Source organism: Petromyzon marinus, chromosome 43 (assembly GCF_048934315.1).
Source record: "Petromyzon marinus isolate PM22_M1 ecotype Great Lakes invasive population chromosome 43, UKy_Petmar_22M1.pri1.0, whole genome shotgun sequence".
Taxonomy (NCBI): domain Eukaryota; kingdom Metazoa; phylum Chordata; class Hyperoartia; order Petromyzontiformes; family Petromyzontidae; genus Petromyzon; species Petromyzon marinus.
In genome coordinates this window covers 4,418,633-4,439,963 of record NC_133709.1, presented here as the reverse complement: position 1 = coordinate 4,439,963, position 21,331 = coordinate 4,418,633, and the positions used below count along the sequence as shown (strand labels likewise).

General features: G+C 57.1%; 1 protein-coding gene across 1 annotated transcript in view; it reads left to right on the top strand.

The window, feature by feature from the left end:
• The window catches only part of LOC116951364 (uncharacterized), a 52,644-nt gene that overhangs the window by 8,976 nt on the left and 22,337 nt on the right, over positions 1–21,331 (top strand). Inside the window, exons 7-28 of the mRNA XM_076073650.1 lie at positions 205–375; positions 1,991–2,205; positions 3,046–3,140; positions 3,649–3,767; positions 6,713–6,868; positions 7,493–7,710; positions 8,342–8,433; positions 8,921–9,039; positions 9,526–9,696; positions 9,955–10,154; positions 11,269–11,354; positions 11,753–11,874; positions 11,990–12,142; positions 12,674–12,876; positions 13,342–13,427; positions 13,676–13,809; positions 14,821–14,942; positions 15,211–15,355; positions 16,125–16,442; positions 17,197–17,373; positions 17,674–17,820; positions 19,735–19,790. Of these exons, the coding sequence (XP_075929765.1) occupies positions 205–375; positions 1,991–2,205; positions 3,046–3,140; positions 3,649–3,767; positions 6,713–6,868; positions 7,493–7,710; positions 8,342–8,433; positions 8,921–9,039; positions 9,526–9,696; positions 9,955–10,154; positions 11,269–11,354; positions 11,753–11,874; positions 11,990–12,142; positions 12,674–12,876; positions 13,342–13,427; positions 13,676–13,809; positions 14,821–14,942; positions 15,211–15,355; positions 16,125–16,442; positions 17,197–17,373; positions 17,674–17,820; positions 19,735–19,790 (3,305 nt within the window). The remainder of the gene's footprint in view (positions 1–204; positions 376–1,990; positions 2,206–3,045; positions 3,141–3,648; positions 3,768–6,712; positions 6,869–7,492; positions 7,711–8,341; positions 8,434–8,920; positions 9,040–9,525; positions 9,697–9,954; positions 10,155–11,268; positions 11,355–11,752; positions 11,875–11,989; positions 12,143–12,673; positions 12,877–13,341; positions 13,428–13,675; positions 13,810–14,820; positions 14,943–15,210; positions 15,356–16,124; positions 16,443–17,196; positions 17,374–17,673; positions 17,821–19,734; positions 19,791–21,331) is intronic.

Genomic DNA, 21,331 nt, shown 5'->3' with positions numbered 1-21,331 from the left:
TGTCCCTCTCCTCCTCCCCGTGTCCCTCTCCTCCTCGTGTCCCTCTCCTCCTCCACTTGTCCCTCTCCTCCTCCCCGTGTCCCTCTCCTCCTCCTCCTCGTGTCCGTCTCCTCCTCCTCGTGTCCCTCTCCACCTCCTCTCCTCCTCGTGTCTATCTCCTTCACCACCTCCCGTGCCCCCCTCCCCCCCCAACTTCCCCCCCAGGACTCCGTGCTGGCGCAGGTGAGCAGTGACACACTGGGCAAGGTGGTGGCGAGCGCCGGCCTCCTGCGGGACCCCCCCGCCCTGCGGGAGCTCGTGTCCCGCCTGAAGCCGCGGGACCCCAGCTACTCGCTGGGACCACTCTCCGACTTCCTCGAAAGCTTCAATGTGGAGGTTCGAGTCCGCATCGCGTGTCACTGAACGTTGCTGCGATACACCGATAACTACCGTATTGTTCAGATTTCAAGACGCACTCCACTCCCCCTTATTAAATCAAAGGTTGGGGCTGATTCTTATAACCCGGTAGGTGTGTGTGTGTCTGTGAGTGTAGCGGTTAGCGCGCTGCCCTACGAACCCGTCTACCCGAGTTCGATTTCCGCTCACGGCCAACGCCGGTGACGATTATTTGAACCGGTCCTGGGCATTTCCTAGGTCGATTCAGCCTCAAATGAGTACCTTGTGCGGTGTGTAAACATCGCCACTGGAGAGACAAAGGCGGCCGGGCGTGGTGTTGGCCACCCACCCCCTCGTGTGCTGTGCCGGCCTTCATAGGTGTCCGCTAACAGCACTCGCCTCAACAGTCTGCGAGTGATGGGATTTGTACAATTTTATCGATACCGGGTACAATTTTTGCGGGTGCATTTTCCTTTCTGGAGCATCTTATAATCCGGAGAATACTGCAGTCGACTTGCCCTGCTCTGTCCAAACTTTCGTGTGGGCAACGTCTAGCAATTATTTTTAGTGCCCCCCCCCCCTCTCCCTTTAGTTTTACAAACTCCGAATGAGATAACAAAAAGAGACGAGAGAACGGCAACGAGCCGAGTGAAGAGGCGACAAAGATGGAACAGAGTTGGTGAAACGAGAGAGAGACGTGTAGATAAGAGACAAAGACGGAGTTAGATGAGAAAAGAGGAGAGCGATACGCTCGTTTATGTTACTTATCTCGTTACATTCGTAGTGAGTCCAACTAAGTCGCAGACGTTGTCTTGGGAGCAACACTATTTATTTCACCAACTCAACATAACATAACACAACCTACACTCGGGTGTTTAATGCCCATCTAACCACGCTACGGCAGAACTAGACACAGTTGGCTATCCCGGTCCGGACCACAAGCTGGGTCCTGGACCGCGTGGCTAGAGGCTTCTTTTACCCGACGTGGATCTTCACCAGCCACACGAAGAACCCCGAGCCCCTCACGGGGCCCCCGTTATATCGGCCTGGGCCGGGGGCTGGCTCCGCCCCTCACCCCGCCCACCTTCCAGATCTCTCGAGCTCCTTCCCAAAGGCTCCCGAGAGCTCTTTTATACCACGTGACTGCCCAGCGGCCCCAGTCCACCGGTGGCCCCCCTCCAATATAATCCGGTCACGTGTGGGCAGGTCAACCGGCGTATCATGCCCCAACGTAACCCTGGCTCGCTGACACTCCCTCTCGATCCCTCACCGGGAGCCCGCACCGTACACTGCACGTGGTGCCTCTGCGCTGACCAGCGCTCACCCAAGCCCCGCTAGGGCTGGTGGTACTACACTCAGTAAGCGGGCTGCACATAATGACAAAACAACCGCCGTGGCTTCGTGAGCCCGGCACCACACAGTGATATTCACAGTCACTACACATTTATTACAATTTGAATCAGAGCTGACATTCAATTCGCCCGTAATGGATTCACGAATCCGACAACCTCTTGAACTTACTTGGGGGTGGGGTGGCAGTGAAGGAGGGGGTCGCTGCACTTTGTGATTTAGTTTTCTCTCGCCTAACCCCCCACCGACCAACCCACTCACTCAGGTGGTGCACAGCCTACTGCGGCTGGGCGTCCCGGAGAGCAGGGCCCTCCTGCAGGGCGCCTGGGCCGTCCTCCGCGTCAATGTAACGGCCCTCAGCGACGCCGACGCGGCGCTGTGGTTCAACGCGAGCCAACTGGGTCCGCTCCTGCCTGGCCTCGATGCCGCCACAGCTCTCTCGGTGCCCCTCGCCATCAGCTGCAGCAAGTTCGCCACCATGTGAGGGCCTCGGCTGGACACGTGCCATTGTTTGAGTGATGAAACTAAAACAAGCTACTACCAAACAGTTTTTTTTAGTTTTTGTGTATTTCACTGGGTAAGGCCCTCCCCACCCCAGGGACGTGCGGTCCCTGGGGTGGGGAGAGCCTCACCTGTCATACTCCAATGAAAATAGCTGTTACGAAAAGTAAAAAAAACGAATAATCAAATAAAATAAATATTAAGATTTTTCCACTGATCTGTGTTATAAATGTCATTTCTGTATGATTCCAATCATTTTTATAGTCAAAATCGCCAAATTTGCGGAGCTCCGCTGCAAATACAGGAAGAGACGAGAGAGGTGAGGCAGCGACGTGCTCAGCCTCCCCTCTGATTGCGCAACCCCTCAGTAACTGGATGGAGCGCGGACAATAAGCGCGTGCCTGTTACTATCTCAGTGTGTCACCAATGTAATGTTTGTAGACCCCTTCATTTCACGTCTTCGCCTTCCATACTCCAGGTAACTTTTTTCACTTATGTATATAAAGATATTTAGGCTCACTGGTCTCGTCATGAAACTGCAATGAAAAAGCACCAAGGGAGGCAACTATCACATCTGCTTCACTGAGGGGGACGTGTCTAACACATACCACACACACTCACGCACACCACACACGCACACCACACACACCACACACACACCACACACACACCACACACACACCACACACACCACACACACCACACACACACCACACACACACCACACACCACACACACACCACACACCACACACACCACACACACCACACACACACACCACACACACCACACACACGCACACCTACTTTGTGCCCACAGAGTGGGAGCCTTCAGCCGCAAGACCTACAGCGGCTTGGACGTGGACGTACGCAGGGCCATGGTCAATATGAGCCTGCAGTTCTACCAGCCCACGGGTTCGTGCTGCGGGTCCCCCTTGATCCCCTTTGCCCCGGGGATCCCAATTACCACCCAACTCAGCGGGGGAATCGGGGGGCAGTCGCGGTTTCTCGGGTTGCCACCGCGTGACGTTCGGCCTCAAGGCACGACGTTCCGCTCCACGTCCCCGGGAGCTTCTTCGCCCCGAGTAGAACTTCGTACGCGGGCGCGGTTGGCTACATACGGTGCGACAGAAGTTCAAACGTGTACGTGACGCCAGGTGACCTCCTCGTGACCCCGCGTTGCCCCTTTGGGTGACCCCTCTCACGACCCCGCGGTAATTCCCCGCGTGACACCGCATGTCCACGTGTCAGTACCTCCACCCCTCCCCCACCGTGTGTGAACCGCTGTGACCTTACACGACCTCGGCGTGACCTTGCTTAACCCCGGTGTGACCCTCCCCCCCTCCCCCACCGCGTGTGAACCGCTGTGACCTTACACGACCTCGGCGTGACCTTGCCTAACCCCGGTGTGACCCCATGTCAGTCCCCGCCAGGTGCAGCGTCGCCGTGTCCAGCGAGGAGCTTCTGCGCGTCTATCTGGGCCTCTTTGGGGAGCAGGCCGAGCTGGCGGAGCTGAGCCGCCTGCTGCCCACATTCCAGCCGGTGAGCGCTGCCCCCACTGTCGTCACCCACCACCACTACCACTCACCACTATCACTCACCGCTACCACTCACCACTACCACTCACCGCTAGCATCTCACCACTACCACTGACCACCACCACTCACCGCTACCACTCACCGCTACCACTCACCACTACCACTCACCGCTAGCACTCACCACTACCACTCACCACCACCACTCACCGCTACCACTCACTGATACCACTCACCGCTACCACTCACCACTACCACTCACTGATACCACTCACCGCTACCACTCACCACTACCACTCACTGATACCACTCACCGCTAGCACTCACCGCTACCACCCACCGCTACCACTCACTGGTACCACTACCACTCACCACTACCACTCACTGCTACCACTCACCGATACCACTCACCACCACCACTCACCGCTACCACTCACCGATACCACTACCACTCACCGCTACCACTCACCGATACCACTCACCGATACCACTCACCACTACCACTCACCACTGCCACTCACCAATACCACTCACCACTACCAGTCACCGATATCCCAAGACCCTAACCGTACCGCCCCACTCACCCCTACCACTCACCTGTCCCCCACGACCCTAACCCTGCCGCCCCTCTCAACCCATCACTCACCTGCCCCCCTGCGGCAAGATGCAAAACCAAATTTGAACGCGATGCATTTTAGTGGTGTGCAGAGTCAATGGTAACTGGGCTGAGACAACCAGCTCGCTGCAGCTTCATCACAACTCAGCCAGGTTTGGGCAGCTGAAACCTGGATTCAAACCCAGGTTATCTCAGCGGGGGGCTGGCTCAGTTACAGTTGAGAACACACGTGGCTGAGAGCCTGGTGTTCGAACCCCGGTTCTGAGCTGTGCTAGCTCAGCGCTGTGAACTCTCGAGCCAGCCAGCCACCTCCTCCGCAAAGGTATTTTGCCTCTGCCCGCAGCGAAGGGAGGGCGTGAGCGCGCGGCGTGCGACATCGGAGGAGAAAATTCAGACGGCGCGCGCACGCACGCACGCCGTTCCACTCCGTAACTCGACCCGCACGAGCGCGCTGGCGTTACGATCAACGTCACAGGCGTCTCGGGTGATCGATCGATGATCCGAACGTGCAGCCGTTGGCTCCCCTGCCGCCGTGGCTACCGTCACCGCCGTTCCTCGTCGGTGTCGCTCGTTGGCCCCTTCCGCCCGCGTCGGAGGGCTCGCCCAGCCAGACGCGCGGACTGTTTTCTCTCATGCGCCTCCACACCGTGTTCGTCCACCACCACCACCCCGCTCGTCACAACTCCACAACTCTCCCGCCTGGAATTCACACGGAAGTTTGGAATTCCGTTCCCCACCCCCCCCCCCCCCCGAGCTATTACCACACCCCGCTCGACTCGAGCAACGCGCTTCCCGCTCTTCACTGTTACACTTACGGTGGCGCTGCTTGTTGCTGGCCGCTGGGCGTTTTGGGGCCTTTGGCACCCTGTGCTCAGCAACCGTGATTCCATATATACACACAAAAAAACAAATGTCAGCAATTGTGTCATATTTATTTAATCAATTTGCTTGTTTGTTCGGAGAGAAAAGGTCAAGTTGCGGCACAAAGCGTTGTGCCGCAGGCAAGGGAAGTCTCCGCCCAGGTGGTGCCAAGAGGGCGGTGGGGGGGTGGTGTGTGACGTGCGTGTTCGTGAATGTCACCCCCAACGCGGCCAACACGCCCGTGGTGGCCGTGATGCGCGTACGTGGCCTGCCATCCAGCACTGTGGAGGCAGCGGAGCGGGGGGGGGGTGTCGTACAAATCGTCGTGAGAATCCCATTCCCGTGGGGCATCGTACGCCGGCTCGCCCCGGGAGTCGACAGGACAACAACAACGACAAAATGTGGACTCCGCCTCGCCTCGTCCGCACGGGATACAGTGTTTCCCCCTCGCACGCGTGCGTTTGTCCCCCCTCCCCTACCCGGGTGCTCCGGTTTCCTCCCGCGTGTCAACACTCGACCCGAAAACATTCTTAATATACAGGGGACCGCAGAGCTTGGGGTACTTGCCGGCACCAGCTCACTGCCTGGCTGCCACCTTTCCCCGCTTGCCTGCGGCTCCTCGCGCCCCTGCGTTGTGCGGCGAGCTACCAAGGTGACGTTACGACGCGACATAGGTCCCAGTGTCAGTGTTGGGCCGGAGGGGTCCAGTCTCCGCCATCCTCCTAAGACGGCGGCACTCAACCCGTGGGTCTTTCCGGCGGGGTGAGGGTGGGTGGGCGGGAGGGGGGGGGGCACAGGCTGCGGCATGCATACCGTGCAGGAAAATTTTAAATAAAGGACTCGGTAGCCTCCTGTAGGCGAACGGTATGCCGCTACGCTACACGGCCGCTTACGGAGTTCATCAGAGGGACATCCCAACACATGGAGGTCTCTCTGCCGCCAGCGCTGATATTTGGCGTGTAAAATCATTTTGAGACTAAGGCCTGCATCATCTGCGGCCATTATTCAAAGGATTTTACTTTTACCATCAGTTGGGCTGGGGGGGGGAGGCTAAGGGGGTGGGGTTGGAGGCGCACGGGAATCGATTGGGGGGCTGGCGAAGCATCGTGGCCCAAATTAGAAAAATAATCGGAAAGCGCGGCAGCCGCTGTGAATCGGACAGCGGCCTACGGCTACGGTCAACACACCCGCGGTACTAACCAGGGCGGCCCACGCCGCATTCCAACCACGAACCTCTGCAACGAGCGGCCGGCGGACAGGGTGGCCAGGGCGGGGGGCGCTCCCCGCCGGGCCCCGTCGCCTGTAGGATTTAACCGCACGCCACAGTGTTGCGTTTCGGCACGTCGTAAAGCGTTCAGCGGGTATTTCCGAGCCCCTCGGTGAAATCCGAGGTCCCCCGGGCTGCTAGCCCCCGCAACCCCCTTGCGGCGTTAACCGTCGCCTTCTTGCTCTCGCGTCGCCCGTCCGTCCTGCAGCTGGAAGCGCTGGGCTACCTGGGGGCAGAGCAGCTCGCCGTGCTGGCGGCCCAGCCGGGGTTCCTGGGGAACTCCAGCCTCGTCATCAAGATTTTTGAACTTTCCCTGCTGTCCTACGAGTCCGCGGCCACCTTCCTGGACAAGCTCATTGCCACCGTGAGAATCGCCCGCTCGAGCTCCCGACCCCTCGCTTGCGCTTTGGGGTGCCGCGATGGCGACGTGTTAACCGCCTCGCCTGGCACACAGGAAGTCGTGGCTTAGATCCAGACCCTGACTATGCCTGTTGTATATTTGGAGGTTGCATGTCTCTCTCTCTCTCTCTCTTCCCCCGTGGTCGTGTGGATATTTCTCCGGGTCCTTTTGTTTTTCCCCCTTCATTTAGAATCAATATTCACGCGTTTAGAGTGTTCGCCTGTGATAAATTTGCACGCGACAAGCCACTTCGTTGAGCTGTCACTTGTGGCCAGGTCGCTTCTGAAAACAGAGCTATATAGCTCAGTGGGCCTTACCTGCAAAAACTTGAATAGTTTAGTTTCAGTTTACCGACGCTCTCGGTTCACGGTCAGAGCAGACACCCGCGTTCGTTCGGATCTTCTCAATGAAACATCCCATTCGGGTTAGGATCACGTTTAGATGATTGAACACAAACCTACCAGGTTATTGTATTCAAAGGCTGCTTTCATAATGTTGCAGTAGCACGGTCGGCTTACTTCACGGTGCAACATCATTTCAACGTACATACGTGGGCTGCCCCCCCCCCTCCCCCGCCTTTCCACGCAGGCCAATCCCTCGACGCTGTCCGACCTGAACCTCGACGCCAAGCGCCTGGTGCTCACCTTCGTGTGGGCCCTACTGGAGCCGCGCTTCCCCACGCTGGGCGAGGCCGAGTGGGGCGGCGCGTGGCTCTCGCGCCGCCTTCCGCCGTTCCTCGTCGCCATCCAGCCCTATCAGGTGGCCTCCGTGCCAGCCTCGTTCAACTGCTCCGCTTTCCAGGCCTTGTAAGCGGGGCGGCCGCGAACGGGGGGGGGGGGGGGATCATCGCCGGGCACGTGGGGGTCAGGGTCACGGTTTGGAGAAGGGGCGGCGAGCGGTCAGTTTGGCCCCTCTCGTGGTGGCCTTGGGGTGAACTATGGTGTCTCCTATCTTTCTGTCCTGCCGTGATGGACCGGGACTCAAAGTCGACCCAGGCCTTTATAAACTCACATCGGAGCTGTGGGCAATAATTTTTTAGTATTTTTTTTTAATGGGTTGTGCGACAAACTGTATACGAGATGTTGCGATGTGACAACGTGTTTGCGTGATTTTGCCATGCGATCTCATTGGTCCCATTTGGGCTGGGTCCAAAAAACAAATGGGCTTGTGAGGAAGAATCTTTGGGGCTGCCGAATATATGGGGACTTAATGCCAACTAAGAGCATAAATAAGCAATGAAGCGAACACATTAGAGGTAATAAAACACATTTATTTGTTCTGATCACATTGGCAATTTCCCTGGAATGGACCGGCCCATCGAAGCATTTGCCCGGACTGCCATATAGCCTGTCTAGGCCTGCTGTCCTGTATTTCCCAAGTCCTCGTGTCTCCCTTGTGCCTTTGTCTCCAAGTATCACTTTTGCCTCCCGTGTGCAGCTACGACAGCTTCGAGAGCCTCTACGACCGCCTGCCTGTGCCCGTGCGCACCGAGGTCGCCCGCAAGATCACGCAGCTACTACAGCCAACAGGTGGCCACCGCCCACTCGAGATGGGAAACCTGCCACCCACCATCCTCCTCCCACCACCCTCTATCAACCACTCTCTACCCACCACCCCCTCACACCACCCACCACCCCCAAACCGCCACCCTCCATTCTCCATCCTGCATCCGCTCCCCTTTACCCACAACCCACCACCCCCTACCCACTACCATCTACCCGCCACCCACTACCTCTAACCCACCACCCTCTACCCACAACCCACTACTTGCCACCCTGGCATGGTCAGGCTGGAGTGTTGCGCGGTAACTTGTTGGAACGGCAACGTATTTGTCGCTCTTTGCAAATGTCCACGGTTCGAGCCCAGTGGCTGCGCCGGTTAACGCTGCGGTGCTTAGAAACCATTTATGCTACGTGCCTGTCTGCTTCACAGTGGACGTCACAGGTGACTGCAAGGTCATTCAAAGCCTTCAAATGACATCACGCTGTTTGTCCTGTGTTTGGCGCGTGGCGGCAGTGGCCGAGAGGTGCGGCAAGAACGTGACGAGCGAGGATCTGCTGCTCAAGTACTACGGCTTGTTCTACCGGGAGGCCAACTTCAGCGACTTCACACAGCTCCTACCCAGCTTCAACGGGGTGAGCGCCCATCTCGGATTCGAGGCCGCGGACCCAGGAGGCCGAGAGCCGCAAGCCTAGGCCCAGGCCAAGGCCCCAGAGCCTTTTAGATCGAGGTCCTGTGTGGACCAGTCAAGGCAGGATCCCCTAGGCCAGCGTTCCCAAATCTCTGGGACAATGGGACACCGTTAGCTCTCGGAGAATTCTGACGGACCACCACGCGGTAAATAAAATATGGCTTTGTGAGATGTAAAAAAGAATGTCGCATCTGAAACAGATCCTTGCGAAACATTGCGGAGCCCCAGTGGTCCCCCCGATAGCGGCCGTATGTGGCGCTGGCCAACATCGGCCCCTCTGTGCGCTGTGCCGGCCTTCATAGGCGCTACTCGCTTACATCACTTGCCCCAACGGTCTGTTGAAGGCTATAACGGAGGGGGATCTTTGCCTTTGTTTTGCGCGTGCATGCCCATTTACTCATGCGTTTGTGGGTGCGTGCGCGCGTGGCAGAGCGCGATGATGACGTCGTCCACCAAGCTGACCGCGTTGCAGCTCGCCGACCTCCTGATCTCGCTGGGGCCGCGTGGCACGCGGGCCGACGCCACCCAGGCACTGGCGCAGTTCAGCACTTTGCCCTGGCCCTCGTCGGACCTCGTTGCATTCACAGAGCGCATCGGCAAGGTGAGGGTAGCGTCGCCACGCCGTCCGCACCCGTCTCGCTCCCTCTCCTCCTCCTCTTGCCTCTTCCACCTCTGCCTGCCTCCTGCTTCTCCTCCTGCCTCCTCCACCTCCTCCATCTCCCTCTGCCTCCTCTTGGTGCCTCCGCCACCTCCTTCTGCCACCTCTTCCTGCCTCCTCCACCTCCTGCCACCTCCACCTCCTCTTCCTGCCACCACCACCACTACCACCACTACCACCGCCACCATTGTCTTTGCGCAGGGTGCCGGGCAGTTGAGCGACGAGGTGCGATCCGAGCTCGTGACAGGGCTGTGGGGGCACCTGACTCCTCACCTCGTCAAGATGAAAGAGGTAGAGCTGAGCACGTGGATGGGCCATCTCCTTGGGCCCCTGCTACCTGCCCTCTCGCCCAGCACCCAACTCTTCCCAGCCGGACTCACCTGCTCGTCGTACCTCATCATGTGAGATGCAGCTCAGTCTTCATCAGGGGCACGACTCTTGGGTTTCTGCCCTGTGCACAGGCACTGCCTACAAAGGCATCAGCAGCCAATCACAGTGGTCTCTCACACTACCTACAGAGGCATCAGCAGCCAATCACAGTGATCTCTCACACTACCTACAGAGACATCAGCAGACAATCACACTGATCTCTCACACTGCCTACAGAGGCATCGGCGTCCAATCACAGTGGTCTCTCACACTATCTACAGGGCCATCAGCAGCCAATCACAGTGATCTCTCACACTATCTGCAGGGCCATCAGCAACCAATCACAGTGATCTCTCACACTACCGACAGAGGCATCGGCGTCCAATCACAGTGATCCCTCACACTATCTACAGGGCCATCAGCAACCAATAACAGTGATTTCTCACACTACCTACAGAGCCATCAGCAGCCAATCACAGTGATCTCTCACACTGCTTACAGAGACATCAGCAGCCAATCACACTGCCGATTAATCTGCACTCCACGTGTTCATTTTTCTAACCCTCAACATAATTCAAAATGTCTACATTTATCCTTGCTGCTTTTGCAGATTTTTAAATTTTTCAAGTAAATTGATGAGTGCATTCATTGGTGACTTGAGATCATGATGCTTGAAAATCCGGTTTAATCTCAGGCAATTACCTGGATTTCAACTCAAGCTCTCAACAGTCCCTGCTCAGTTACCTTTTTTCCCCCCAAAAATCAGCTGCTCCCTGGCCGTGCCGGGCCAGCTCAGTGTGACTCAGCAGATGCCAGTTTTTTTTTCCACTGCAGAAGCAGTGCCGTGCCGCTGATATCGCAACAAGATCAACGAGTCGATAGACCCCGCCGCCAGGCCCTGCTTGGACCTAAGTCAGATTTATGGTTTCATCGTTTCGGTTCTGGCAAATGCCCAGCGTGGAAAACCCCACCCATTGCCGTCCAATGCCCCACGCTGGCTTGGCTCGAATGCAGCAGTGGAAAAAGAGGATTAAGAAGCGCCCGTTTAGCTCCCGAAGCCGCGTAGCCACCTCGCCAATTGACGAGAGCCTCGGCCGCCCTGTCTCGTTTAACCGAGGCTAACGGTTGCCTTTTGCCACCCAACAGGACGGCTGCTCTCAACAACTCCTACGACAATTTGTCCGCGTCCACCCAGCACAGCGTTTACCTGCAGACGAAGCAGTACCTGATAGGTGAGAGCTCCGTGCCCGTGGCCTTGAGTCGGCCTCAGCACGACCCACCCACCCACCCACTTCCCCCACAAAAACCCAGCCTCGGGCCGCCGTGTGTGTATGTGTTCACCGATGGGTAGAGCCGTGCTCTCTGAGCTGGGCTGTCCGAGCTGGACTCTCTCTCTCTGGTCACGATTATCGGTTCAGTTTTACTCGACTAATCGGTGAGCACGGAAAATCGGTGGAAACAAAAAGTCTCGCCCCTCCGTTCCCCACACGTGCCGCTGTACGGAGAGGTGGCAGGCGAGGGTCGGTGACGTCATCGGTCCGCCTGTGGCGTGTCGGTGGTTTTGTGCCTTCAGAGTAGTCCATTATAATTCTTAGTCGATGTGTGTCTCGCTCTCTCTCGTGGCCCGCAGTGGAGAAGGGCTGCCCCTTGGCCAACGTGACGAGCGGCACCTTCCTCTCCACGTACCTCGGCAAGTTCAGCCGCCAAGCCGCCTTCTCCGAGTTCACGGAGATCCTGCCGACCTTTCAACCCGTACGTGCACACAGTGAAGCCTCGTGACCTTTAACCTTCCCCCGCACTGCACGCGCATGTTCACAATTAACCCCCCTCCCTGCCACCCCCCCCCATCAACCGTCGCTCTCCCCAGTTGCAGGTGCTGGAGCAGCTGAGCCCTGCGCAGCTCGGTGAGCTGGCGGGGGTGCCCGGGCTGCTGAACAGCACGGCCGTCGTGGACCAGATTTTGGCGAACGTGCACGGCATGGCCGAGCTGTCGAGCTTCATGGAGCGCTACACCAACGCGGTGAGCCACGAAGACTAGGCACAGGCCACGGCCCGGGAGCCTTTCGGGTTGAGGCACGTGCCCCGGCGCCATCGCCCGCTGTGGTGCCAACGAGGACACCGTTAAGCCGGCAAGTTGTTGTCTGGTAATTCCCGCTGCTGAGCAAGGGCCCTGCCAAAATGTTTTTCCCGTTCCTCCGTGAAGAAGGAGGAATCGAACACGCAATTACAGAAGGTCTTGTGTTGTGCGTGCACGTGGGGGAGCAGTAGTCCAATGGTTAGCGCTATGCTGTGCTACGAACCCGGTGACCCGAGCTAGATTCCCGATCAAGGCCAACGTCGGTGACGATTAACTGAACCGGTCTTGGGCCTCCCCTCGACTCAGCCTCAAATGAGCACCTGGTGCGATGTGTAAGCATCGCTACTGGGGGAGACAAAGGCGGTCGGGCGTGGCGGTAACCACCCACCCCCTCGTGTGCCTCGCGAACAGCACTTGCCCCAACAGACTGTCAAAGGCTACACGGAGGGATATCTTTGTCTTTTGTGCGCGCAGAGCACGTCGCAGCCCAGCGTGGAGGTTCGCGCACGCATGATGAGCCAGGTGTGGGGGACGCTGGGCCCGAGCTTGGCCACCCTGCCCGACGCCCAGGTGTCCGTGTGGTTTTCGCGGTACCTCGCCCAGCTACTGCCGACGGCCACGGCGGCCCAGCTCGCCTCCCTGCCGCCATCGCTCAACTGCTCCGCCTTCCAGGCCACGTGAGTGAGGCTCCGCGGCGACAGTCGGTCAAGCCGGGGCGCAGGCACGCGGCGGGTGTCTGTGCTGTGCCACCAGCGGTCATCTCCCCCTGGATTATTGGGTAGATTACATACGCACGTTGAACTTCTTCGGTACCGGAGGTAGCCAATCGTGCCAATCGTAGGTGCGGGGGAAGGGGCAACAAACTAAACACAAAAAACAGTTCTAAGAGGAATGAGTTTTCAGTCCAGACTTAAAAGATTGAAATGCATGGGGAGATTACAAACGGACTCTCTTGCCTCGTGACCCGACGGCGGCAGTCTGATTGAGAACGTTTGACCGACGAAGGCCCGGCCAACTGCTCGACAGCACCGAACTCCGACGAGTCTCTCGGATTGAATTCCCGCGCGCGGTGCCAAACCCCGCCCCCACCAAAAGACCGTTTCCTGAAACTCCGGTGGCTCGATGTCTCGTGCCGCGTGCAGCGTGGGAGGCCTGGACGGGGCCTACAGCTCCCTGAGCGTGGATGCACGGCGCGTGGCCTACCTGTGGATGTCTCGCTTCCTCTCCGGTACGACCTTCCGGCGAGTTCGCTGGCCTTCAGTTGCAAACGCGGCCAGCGGCCTCACCCCGATCTGCACCGCCAGCTTCATTTCTCGTCCAGTGCCATCCTCTCTCTCCACCGCCTTCTGTCCTCCGCTGGTCTCGCTGCATCGTCCGTCTCCATCCCCCGTCGATTTGCTCGCATCATCTGTCCTCGCAATGCTGCCGTCGCGTCATCACCGACTCCCCATCGCGTGCTCTCTATCTCCCGTTCAGTCCTCCCCACAGAGGCCCCGCGCTGTGGGGTCCCCGCTGGCACCGCTTCAGGCTGGATCCCTGCCAACCTCGGCCACTTTGTGCTGCTCGCGAGCCGCTCCGACCTGCAGGGCTTCCTCACCGACGCTCAGCAGGTGAACCCGCCGCCTACACCACCGTGGCGAGATGTTAACTACCTCGCCTGGTATGCAGGAGGTCGTGGGTTCGATCGTGACCCTGACGTCTGCTGCTGCTGTATATTTGGAGTTTGCGTGTCTCTCTCTCATCATCATCACGGTGGTTATGAGATGTTAACTACCTCACCTGGTATGAAAGGAGGTCGTGGGTTAGATCCCGACCCTGACGTCTGCTGCTGCTGCTGTATATTTGGAGTTTGCGTGTTCTCCCCGTGGTCGCGTTGATTTCTCTCCGGGTCTTCTGCTTTTTCCCTCCACATTTTGGAAGCAACGTGCGTTCAGAGTATTTAGCTGCTATAAATTTCCACGTGATGATAAAGCCACTTCGTTCAGCAATCATTTGTGGCCAGGTGGCTCCTGGAAAAGAGTTACATAGCTCAGTGGGGCCTTACCTAGTAGAATAAAAAATATAGTTGAGTCTATATTCGTGGTTCTTTCGGTAAAGTAAAGTAGATAGAAAATGAAACGTCGTGGGTCTTTTGCTTTTATCATTTTCTATTTTTATTTTATTATTTTATTTTATTATCTGTTATTTTTATTTTATTTTCTATCAACGTGACTTTACCGAAAGAACCAAGAACATGAATTCCTGCAGTCACGAAAGTTTTAAGTCAAAATGTTTAGTTGAGTCTAGTTTTAGTTTACACCAGCAACGGCGCTTCTCGGGATCAATATCCCAATGGCCATAAGGGGGGGGGGGGGGTCTCAGCACCCCAGTAGCCGTAGGGTCTCCGAGTCAGGACCCCTATTGCTGCGACATTTCAGGAACCCAATTTGCCGTGGGGGTAACAGGACCCCCACGGTGGTGGGGTCTGAGAACACCGATTGCCAAGGGGAGATTTCAGGATTCCAATGACCCCTGGGTCTCAGGACCCCCACTGGCTCTCAGGCCGGAGGGGGGGGGGGGGGTCTCAGGCCACCAGGTGGCCTCGCTGACTTTGCGCCTTCGTTGCTGGCCGCGTCGCACAGCTGGACGCGGCGCTCACGACGGACGCGGTGGTGGACACGTTCCGGGCGGCGCGTGATCTGCCCTCGGACCTCCAGAAGATGGTGCTGGGCGCGATGCTCAACCGCAACTTCACTGCTGACAAGTGAGGCCAGCGGCCATTTTGCCCGGTGGGCCGGGGCACCGGGGGCCAAGGGTGACCGGGAGGGTGAAATCACGAGGGCCGAGATTCCCCTGAATTAGTCCTAATTGGGCGACGTACTCTACCCACGCCAAGAAGTCACCGCACGGTTGTACTCAGGATTACTCGCACCTCCACGGTGGATCACAATGAGAATCTCGATTTAGACCCGGAGGAATACAGTGTCTGAATCGTACGGCCAAAGTCGCCCAACTGCCCCTGTGCCCGCCAGGATTCCGGATTCCGTGATTTGCGTTTACCCGGACGTGACGACCGTGCCCCCGACGGACGCGGTCCTCGTCGCCAAGCTCAAGGCGTGCCTCCAGAACGCCAGCGCCGTCTCCGCCAGCACCCAGCAGCAGCAGCAGCAGCAGAAGGTACTGGCGCCAACGTCCCCACCCACCGCTGCCCGCCCTCACCCCCTCCCCATCCCCACCGCGTCGGGGATGGGGAGGGGGCGAGGGTGGTGGTGGGCGGAGTTGAATAAAACTAAAAATCCTCCGGACACGGGACTCGTCGGGGAAAAAATAATGCAATGAAAGTGTCGTGATTTTTTTGTGTAAAGCACCGATACGCACGAGGGAGTGGCAATGAGGACAGGGGAAGTGGGAGGCCGTGCATGTAACTGTCGTTCTGCAGTCATCCACTCAAGATGGCATCGTTCACAAAAGCTCCCCGCGCACAGCCACAGCCCATTCGCCGTAAGAATGGCGCGGATAGCAAATGTGCTCGTTGTTTTTATATTAAACAACTTATTCATTTGTCAGGCTCTGGAGCTGGCCCAGAGGTTTGCAAAATGGTTTTCACGATAACATTGTGTACCCGGGAAAACCTAACCTAGTCTCAAGACTCTCTCTCTCTCAAGAGGGTCCGGCGTCAGGACGTTTGGCCAATTCCTTATGGGAGAAAACCAAAAAAACAATTTTATAAACACCCCCACCATGCGTACAAAGGGATAACACTCAAAGCTCCGCACAGACGGAGCACTCCTACTTTGGCGAGTTCTTGGCAAACGTGGGAAGAAAACCGGAGGACCTTGGAGAAAGCCCCACAGGCAGACGAGGAGACAGCGCCCAACACTGAGGACGCACGACCGCCGCGAGACACCGATTGCGAGTGGATTGATAATCACGCCCGAGGGAACAGATTCAGAAAACAAAACAAATGTCTCGACCCCCCCCCCACCCGCGTCGACGGACGAATGACATCCCCACGCTGCTGCCACCTCACCGCCTCTCTGTGCCGCAGGTCGCCCTGGCGATTCTCGCGGGTGCCGGGCAGCAGCTCAGCGGGGCGAAGTTGATAGAGCTGGGGCCCGTTGCCCTGCTCCTGAGCCCCGCCGCCATCGCCAACTTGAACGGGCAGGCGGTGCTGACCGCGTTGCCCACCCTGGGGCAGCAGAGCGGATGGAGTCTTGCGCAGGCCCAGCAGTTGGTCAATAAACTGGTCGGCATGGGATTCAACGTGAGTGGCACAAGCGCACGCGGTGGTCTGTACCCCTGTTAGGCTGTGACCCCCCCTATATGCACCCGTGACCCCGTGTGAACCTGTGACCCCCCCGACGTGAACCCGTGACAGCTCGTGTTAGCCTGTGACCCCCCGTGTGAACTTGTGACCCCGCGTGAACCAGTGACCCTGCTTGAGCCCGTGACCCCCATGTGAACCCGTGACACCCCGTGTTAGCCTGTGACCCCCCGTGTGAACTTCTGACACCCGCGTGAAACGGTGGCCCCGCGTGAACTCGTGACCCCAGTGTGAACCCGTGACACCCATTTGAACCCGTGACTACGTATGAACCCGTGACCTCGCGTGATCCCGTGACCTCGCGTGAACCCGTGACCCCGTTTGAACCTGTGACCCCACGTGAACCTGTGACCTTCGTGTGAACCCATGACGCCCATGTTAGCCTATAACCTCCGTGTGAACCCGTGAACCGGCGTGAACCCGTGCGACCACGTGTGAACCAGTGACCCTGTGAAGAATCCATACTCCTGTGTTTTGTAGCCACCATGCCAAAGCTGTAGGGGTGTTGGTGGAAATGCGCAACGCCGCATATCCCTGTCAGCTCTGATCGGCGGATCGCAACCTGCCGAGAGCATCGTGGGTTTTTGTTTTACTTCGAGTGCCCCACGTGTTGACGCGCGCGCGGACGCAACGCGCGCGGACGCGCTGACGCTTGCCGTCGATCTGCACCCCCCCCGGCCCTCACCGTCGCAAGTTGGGCGACAGCGCGGCCGTCGGTCAGCTCGGCACGCTGGTGTCCGGGCTGCCGAGCAGCGCCGCGCTGGCACTGCCGGACTCGGAGGCGCGCCGCCTGCTCACGCTGCCCGGGATGCAGGACCCCGCCGTCGGCAGCGCCATGCCGCCCTCGGTCGCCGCCGCCATCGTGGAGAAGGTGGGGGGCCCTGGGTTGCACTCCCGCTCCAGGTGGTGCCGTGCCCCTTGCTGGCTTCGTCGTTGGGTGCCCGCTGACGGTCTGTCAGCACGCAATGGGGGGGGGGGGGGGGGGTGGGTGGAGGATTTTTCACAGCTGCTCCCAGAGTGAAGCATTTCCTCCCACTTGACGTCTGTTCATTTGTAACGCTGCTCACTCCATTATTCGGAGGTGCGAGGCACCACAAGCAAGCGGGAAAGCGATGTGATGACGTGAGTGGAGGCAATGTGACGATGCGAGTGAACGTGCGCTTGCCGACAGGCGGTGAGGGCCTCGGCAGACCCGGTGGCGCTTGTGCAGGACACGCCGGGCTGGCTGGTGTGGGCCCTGCCCCTCGACACGATCCGGGCCCTGCCCTCGTCCGTGCCCCTGGGTCAGATCAACTCGAAGGAGTGGACGGAGACACAGGTTCGATACGCACTTCCGCTCCACCGCTCGCTTCCCCTGCTCACCCACTCACCCGTTCATTCACCCGCTTCCCCATCTCACTCACCCACTCACTCACCCGTTCACTCACCCACTCACTCACGTGCTCACTCATCCGCTCACTCACCCACTCACTCACCCACTTCCCCTGCTCACTCACTCACCCGCTTCCCCATCTCACTCACCAACTCACTCATCCGTTCACTCACCCACTTCCCATGCTCACTCACTCACCCGTTCATTCACCCGCTTCCCCATCTAACTCACCCGCTCTACTCACTCGCGTCATTGTTCACTCGAAGCCCCCAGTCCGTCTTCACTTCGGTGGGGAGTCGCTCATTGTCTTCTGCTTCCTGCATTGCTCTGGAGTTACCTTCCCCCAGCTGGCAGTGCTGACGACTCTGCCTATGCTCCAAATTGCAACTGTATGAAAGTTGTGGTGAGTTCAGCAGAGTCGCAGACGTACTCTTGGAGGCAACACATTTATTAACACCAACACACGGGGTAACTGCCATATAACAGAATAACAACCTATGGTGGTGGACCACCAGGCTAACTACACTAATTACCACGTGACTGGTGTAGTTAACCAGGTGGTGACCACCAGGCTAACCACACTAATTACAACGTCACTAGCTACAACGGACCGGGACCACAGCTCGGGTCCAGGTCCACGTGTTGGAGACCCTGCAGGACGTAGACGAAGGTTGCTTCAGGATGAACAACAACAACGCCGGTCCCTCTGGGGGACCCGGCTTAGATCCTCTACGGCGTGGCCGGCTCCGCCCTTGGCCACGCCCACCTTCCAGAACCCTCGAGGAGGATCTGGACCCGGACCACGTGACCACCCCTAGCCCCCCACTTGGGGCCCCTATGTAGATTTAACCGGTCACGTGTTCTTACGGGTCAAGCGGAGTGTCATGGCCTTTAGTAACGCCCCCCCCCAAACACCCTATCCTGTAGGGGCTGGCACTGCACGCCAAGCGTGGTGCCATCCAGCGCTATCAGCCAGCGCTCACCGAGCCCCTCTAGGGCCGGTTAGCACCGAGTAACATTCAGCTAGCGATGTAGGGACACCACGATGGTGTGGGTGACTACACGGTGATGTGGGTGACTACACAGTGGTGTGGGTGACTACACGGTGGTGTGGGTGACTACACGGTGGTGTGGGTGACTACACGGTGGTGTGGGTGACTACACGGTGATGTGGGTGACTACACGGTGATGTGGGTGACTACACGGTGATGTGGGTGACTACACGGTGGTGTGGGTGACTACACGGTGGTGTGGGTGACTACACGGTGGTGTGGGTGACTACACGGTGGTGTGGGTGACTACACGGTGATGTGGGTGACTACACGGTGATGTGGGTGACTACACGGTGGTGTGGGTGACTACACGGTGGTGTGGGTGACCACACCATCGTGGTGTGGGTGACTACACGGTGGTGTGGGTGACTACACGGTGGTGTGGGTGACTACACGGTGGTGTGGGTGACTACACGATGGTGTGGGTGACTAAACGGTGGTGTGGGTGACCAAACGGTGGTGTGGGTGACCACACGGTGGTGTGGGTGACTACACGGTGGTGTGGGTGACCACACCATCGTGGTGTGGGTGACTACACGGTGATGTGGGTGACTACACGGTGGTGTGGGTGACTACACGGTGGTGTGGGTGACCACACCATCGTGGTGTCCGCGATGTTGCTACATCGCACGCCATGCCTCTCTAGGGGCCGGCATGACACAGTGACATCACGTGATGTCACTACATCACGTGATGTCACTACAAAGGTACAAGGTGTTTACGAGTAACATTCAGCTAGACAACTTGTTATTTTGAGAGAAAAAAAATCATCTCAAGGTTACTAATTAAATGTTACTTCTCATTTCAGTCGATGATTATTTTTAAAAGTATGAAACGAGGCTACACGTGGACTGAGACCGGAAGGTACGGTGGTGATGATGGTGATGATGGTAGTAACGGTGATGATGGTAGTAACGGTGATGGTAGTAACGGTGATGGTGGTGGTAGTAACGGTGATGATGGTGGTGATGATGGTGATGATGGTGGTGGTGGTAGTAACGGTGATGATGGTGGTGATGGCAGTAACGGTGGTGATGGTGGTGGTGATGATGGTAGTAACGGTGGTGATGGTGGTGGTGATGGTGATGATGGTAGTAACGGTGATGATGGTGGTGGTGATGGTGATGATGGTAGTAACGGTGATGGTGGTGATGATGGTAGTAACGGTGATGATGGTAGTAACGGTGATGATGGTAGTAACGGTGATGATGGTGATGATGGTAGTAACGGTGATGATGGTAGTAACGGTGATGATGGTAGTATCGGTGATGATGGTAGTAACGGTGATGATGGTAGTAACGGTGATGATGGTAGTAACGGTGATGATGGTGGTGATGGTGATGATGGTGATGGTGATGATGGTAGTAACGGTGATGATGGTAGTATCGGTGATGATGGTAGTAACGGTGATGATGGTAGTATCGGTGATGATGGTAGTATCGGTGATGATGGTAGTAACGGTGATGATGGTAGTAACGGTGATGATGGTGATGATGGTAGTATCGGTGATGATGGTAGTATCGGTGATGATGGTAGTAACGGTGATGATGGTGATGATGGTAGTAACGGTGATGATGGTAGTAACGGTGATGATGGTGATGATGGTAGTATCGGTGATGATGGTAGTATAGGTGATGATGGTAGTAACGGTGATGATGGTAATGAGGGTAGTACCGGTGATGATGGTAGTAACGGTGATGATGGTAGTAACAGTGATGATGGTAGTAACGGTGATGATGGTAGTAACGGTGATGATGGTAGTAACGGTGATGATGGTAGTAACGGTGTTGATGGCGATGATGGTAGTATCGGTGATGATGGTAGTAACGGTGATGATGGTAGTAACGGTGATGATGGTAGTAACGGTGATGATGGTAGTAACAGTGATGGTGATGATGGTAGTATCGGTGATGATGGTAGTATCGGTGATGATGGTAGTAACGGTGATGATGGTGATGATGGTAGTAACGGTGATGATGGTGGTGATGGTAGTAACAGTGATGATGGTCATAATGGAGAGATGATGGTGTCGATAATGTTAATGGTGTTGCTGGTGATGATTAACGTGGTAACGGTGTTGACGGTTATGCAGATAGTAACGCTATTCAATTGCCACTGTAAAACATATATCGTTCTGACGCATCATTGCATTGATTTAAACGAATGTTTACGAGTGTAGCGCTTTCGTGAACTTGGTGATTGTTTTGTGCAGTCCCTGGCGACCGGGCTGAGACCATCAACTCGCCACACTCGAGAACCCAGTTCAATCACTGACCGATAGCGATTTGAACGTAGTCACTGATATTGTGGTTATCGGCTTTCTCTTTCGCTTCGATTTTGTCTGTACTTGTGAGTGGACACCACGGTGGCTATGAGATGTTAACTACCTCGCCTGGTATACAGGA